Source organism: Mustela nigripes, chromosome 12 (assembly GCF_022355385.1).
Source record: "Mustela nigripes isolate SB6536 chromosome 12, MUSNIG.SB6536, whole genome shotgun sequence".
Lineage (NCBI taxonomy): Eukaryota > Metazoa > Chordata > Mammalia > Carnivora > Mustelidae > Mustela > Mustela nigripes.
This window is the reverse complement of record NC_081568.1, coordinates 69,738,577-69,743,013: the sequence shown is the minus strand read 5'-3', so window position 1 is coordinate 69,743,013 and position 4,437 is coordinate 69,738,577. Positions and strand designations below refer to the sequence as shown.

General features: G+C 50.3%; 1 protein-coding gene across 1 annotated transcript; it reads right to left on the bottom strand.

Moving 5' to 3' along the window:
• Window positions 1-770: 770 nt before the first annotated feature.
• LOC132027540 (interleukin-3-like) lies at window positions 771-2,741 on the bottom strand. Its single transcript, XM_059416344.1, has 5 exons — window positions 2,578-2,741; window positions 2,451-2,486; window positions 1,127-1,219; window positions 985-1,020; window positions 771-875 (listed from the first exon to the last, which is right to left on the bottom strand). The coding sequence occupies exons 1-5, from the start codon at window positions 2,734-2,736 to the stop codon at window positions 771-773; spliced, it is 429 nt and encodes a 142-aa protein (XP_059272327.1). The 5' UTR covers window positions 2,737-2,741.
• Between the last annotated feature and the right edge of the window lie 1,696 nt (window positions 2,742-4,437).

The window sequence follows — 4,437 nt, the reverse complement described above, 5'->3', positions numbered from 1 at the left end:
TGGTTCATCCCGGAAGCCACAATGCTGCTGTTGGCTGGCACATCAAGGAGGTTGGTAGTTGTAGGCATAAGGGAATAGAAACAACAAGTGGAGGCAGGTCTCTTTTGCTATCCTAAGGATAAGAACAAAGTCCAGAAGCCCCTGAGGACTGGGAAATTAAGTATCAGACCAACCTGGTCAGATTCGAATTTTCTAAAACTCAATCTGGCTCCCTGGTAGACCACAGATTGCCAGGGTGTGGGTTCCGGGGCCCATCTGGTGGCTGAGAGACTTGCTGGGGGTGAGAGGTGGAGGGCTGCTCAATCGTCAGGCAAGAGATTTACTAAGACCTGAGTCAAATCGAGACACTGGCAACAAAGCAGTTGTTCAGAGAGTGTGGTTTATTTTCTCAGATGTGTAGAAATCAGTTTAAAATCTTAGGTACAAATGAACAAGCCCCACGTCCCCCTCTTGAGTCTTGTTTAAGAGGAGCAGGACGTAGGCTCCTTTGCTAAAATAAATACATTTCATGTTGCATAAGGTAATAAATAAAAACATACATAAATAAATAACTTCAATAGAATAAAAATGAGACCATCACCACAAAAGGCCAAATGGGGGCAGCACATTTCAGAAATTAGATAATGAACAATTGTTCTGACTCCACTGGAGAAAATGAAATCTCTCCAGTCCTGGACTGTGTGAGGGACACCCCAGAGTCTTCAGGTGTCCTGCTGTGTCTGACATCCAAGGTCCAGAGACAAGAGACATCAGACTGATAATTCCAGGACTCAGTGGTTGTTCTTGAAATTCAGAAAGTTATCAAGGGTTTCCAGATACTTTTTCAGCTTCTTTTGGAAATCACTCCAGTTATTCCCAATAGAGATTGGTTCTCCCTGTGAAGAAACCAGGAGGGTGACATTAGGTTGGAAGGTAGATGACGGACTCAGAGTCAGGTCATGGGTAAGAGTACCACCTTCAGGGGCACCTTGGGGGTCAGCTTACCATGGGTGTGGGAGTCGGCAGGAGTGGCAGGAATTCCTGTGGGAAGAGACCAAAGCAGACAGTCAGAGAGTCACCTGGAAAAGGAGCAGGCCCTAGTCATAGCCAAAGCAGGGATCCCCAAAACCCTCAAAGTTTTACCTACCTTAAGATTTTTCCAGATAAGTGATTCATTGCTGTAGAAATATTTGGTAGCATTCAAGAATGCATTCAGGTTTGGCCTCAGAAGGGTAGTGTTCTAAGGGGACCGAGAATACACATAAGGGGAAAAGGTTGGCATTCAGCCTTCCCATAGCTGAAGTCATCCCCAGTTTTCCAATTCTGCTTTCAGGGATGTCCTTGGACAATCCCTCCTAGTCCTCTTCTTGCCCTAGGTGGTTCCTGGGAAGCCCTTAAGGGCACAGGTCTCGAAGTGAGTATACACCCCAAGCAAGGCCTACTGCCCTCAGCCCCAAACCCCTGACTCCAGGTAAGCTGCACAGAGGGCCTGGGTGGATCTTTCCCCACTTAGTGGGGAAAGCATTGCCCAAAAGAAGATCTACAAAAGGTGGAGGGCTGGCCACGGGGGAGTATTTGCAGCTAAGAGGCCAGATAACAGGATTAATGCCTTGACTGAATGAAGGCCTCCTAGAAAATCAGGAAGAAAATTGCAGAGATCTCAACCCCAGCAGGACATGGGTGCAGCCTGTGAACTACACATGCTTAAAAGAGGGGCATATACATTTCTGATAAACTCAGGAAAGTTTCCAGCTTCTTGTCAGACCCAACGATCACCATACAAACAAAGGAAAAAAAAACCATAGAAGCCAACTGAAACTAGGAAAAATAATTGTAAATGATAACGCCCAGGGCCAGTCTGCATGAAAAACAGGATTCAGTGTCTAAAGGAAAAGGAAGGAAGCAGGCAAGTTCATGGGGGAAATTTTAGACTGCCCCACTGAAAAATCAAGAGCTTAAGGCCTTTGGAATTGTTTACTGGGAGCTAGGTACTTTTTCATTTGTAATTTAAAAAAAAAAGAAGAAGCAGGGCACCTGGGTGGCTCAGTGGGTTAAAGCCTCTGCCTTCGGCTCAGGTCATGATATCAGGGTCCTGGGATTGAGTCCCGCATCGGGCTCTCTGCTCAGCAGGGAGCCTGCTTCCACCTCTCTCTCTCTCTCTGCCTGCCTCTCTGCCTACTTGTGATCTCTGCCTGTCAAATAAATAAATAAATAAATAAGAAGCAGCAGCATTTTCCTGTTCTATACCCAGCAGGGGAAAATGTATTAAACACTTAGCATCTGACACAGGTGTGGTGACTCTATACACTGGTGCCACATAATTCTCACAGAGACCCCACTGAGCTACACAGTAAACCCTGTGCACAAATGAAGCACTGAGGCTAGGCAAGGTGTGGTGACAGGCCCATGGCCACCCAGGCAGAAAATGGGTCAGGACCCAGGTGTTGCCCGAGTGTGGGCTGAGTACTTACCAGTAGGGTGTTTGTCTCATTTGGGTCCAAGGTTTCCTGGGGGGGGCAGAGAGAGAGAGCTGTGAGTTCTCTTGGCCTGAGACACCTCTAGCCCTTCCCTGCCCTCTGCCAACCTTATCCCACTCACTTCTGCAGGCGAGGGTGAACTGTTTAAGATGTCTGTAATTTCACTGATCATCTTGAAGTTTTGCTGAGGCGGGTATGTCAGCAAGGACCGCCCCTGGACCTGCGGGGCTTGCAGTCCAAGCAGGAGCAGGAGAAAGTGCAGGACGGGGAAGCTGTTCATGTTCGGGCTGGTAGGGTGTATTCTGTCTTGTCCTGGTCCCTTGTGGCGTTCTGAAGCATCCGACACAGTCTCCCGTCTTTTATGCACAGAGGCCGCGTGCCTACACCCCGATGAGAGGGGCGGACGTCGGAAGAATCTTTATCTGACATGGAACCTCCATAGCAAACCACAGACTTATTCATCACTTTCTAGTACTGGAGATCAGTGAAACTTGGAAAAAAAAAATTACTCAGAGGTTATCTCCTTCTCTTGCCAAGGAGAAAAGATGGGCGGGTCACTGGGCAGAGTGGGAACAGGTGAGAGGATCCCTCTGACAGGTAAGGGGCTGCCTGACTCGGAGCTCCCTCAAGCCTCCTGCCCCGTGGCACCTGCTCTTGCCATCCCCTGGATAGCTCTAAGCCTCTACTGCTCACCCAGCCTGGCACTTTGTGGGTGCCTGTCCTGGTCCTTTGTGGGTGTCCAAGTGAAGGCCACTGGAACAGATGAGAGTTTTTCTGGAAGCTGGTCACGGAGCTAACTGTTCACATGTGAGCTTATTAACTGAGAAGCACATCTCTTGAAAACCTCCCACCCTAGTGCTGAGTTTCTGATGTTAAAGCCCCCAGTAGTTTGCCTTATGGCCCTTGGGTCATAGCACTTGGCCCTTAGCACTTTCTGTTCCTTGGGGCAGGGGCACAGATAGAGCCCAGGCACCATATGCCCATTCTGTCTTCATTGGTCTGACAGCCTGACTCTGCCCTGTGTTGTGGGATCTTAACCCCTAGTGGAGGCCTGGCTGCAAGCCCTGGTGGTCCCTTTGGTAGCATGGATGAGCTGGTTCCAGGACAGGAAGATGGGGCCTTTGAGGAAAAGGCAGTTGTCACTGGGAAACAGGAGGAGGAGGCTGCCCTGGGAAGGTTTAGGAGGAGGAACTGGAAGGTGTGAGGGGTTAAGCAAGGGAGAGGAGAGGGCAACTTTCAGCTTCAGTGTGGGTTTCTAGTGATAGAGGCTGGTGAACAGCAGAGAGCTGTGTTGCAGGGGTCTGAGTGTCTGGGAGTATGGATTTAGCAGGCACAGGCCTGGTAGAAAGGCTTTGCAGGGTGGGGAGGAGGATAGGGACACATCATGGAGGAGGCCAAAGAGAACCAGAGAAGCAGCAGCTAGAGAAGAGGCAGGAAAACCAGGAGAGTAGGGGAGCCAAAGGCAGCCCCTGAAGGGAGAGGGGGACCACTGCCCCCTGCGGCATGTCAGGCCCTGACACAGACCCAGACAGGAGGTTTTGGCAAAGGGGTGAATGTGGCAAGTCATGGGGAAGAGTTCTTTGAGATAACTGGGACTGGGGTGGCAGAACAGGAGAGGCGGGATGGAAAAGCCAGGGGTCAGGGTGAGATGTGATACAATCAGCATGGGGAGATGAAGGATAGGAGGTTGTGCTGAGCCAGGGGAACTGGGGGGTTTCAGGCCTCTGAGCAGGGAAGAGATCTGGTAAAGACAAGGACCAGGGTGTGGCTGCAGGGGAGGCAGGTAAGGAAGCTGTGGCGCGAGGCAGTGCTCTGAGAATGATGCCTATAGCTACTCATGGCCCCCTGCTCAGCCACGGGCCAGGAAAGGTCTCAGGGTTTGGGCCCAGAGCATCCTCACAAACGCACGTGGAGTGTCTTGAAGGCACAGTGAAATGGGACAACGCACAATTAACCTTACGGCTAGGTACTCACTAGGCAT

What these genes read in the sequence shown, in the direction of transcription:
- LOC132027540 (XM_059416344.1), bottom strand. Translation starts at nt 2,736, where the DNA reads ATGAACAGCTTCCCCGTCCTGCACTTTCTCCTGCTCCTGCTTGGACTG. An exon ending in GTTCACCCTCGCCTGCAGAA is followed by an intron (nt 2,487 to 2,577) that starts GTGAGTGGGATA and finishes TGCCCCCCCCAG; the next exon opens with GAAACCTTGGACCCAAATGA. An exon ending in TGCCGACTCCCACACCCATG is followed by an intron (nt 876 to 984) that starts GTAAGCTGACCC and finishes GTTTCTTCACAG; the next exon opens with GGAGAACCAATCTCTATTGG.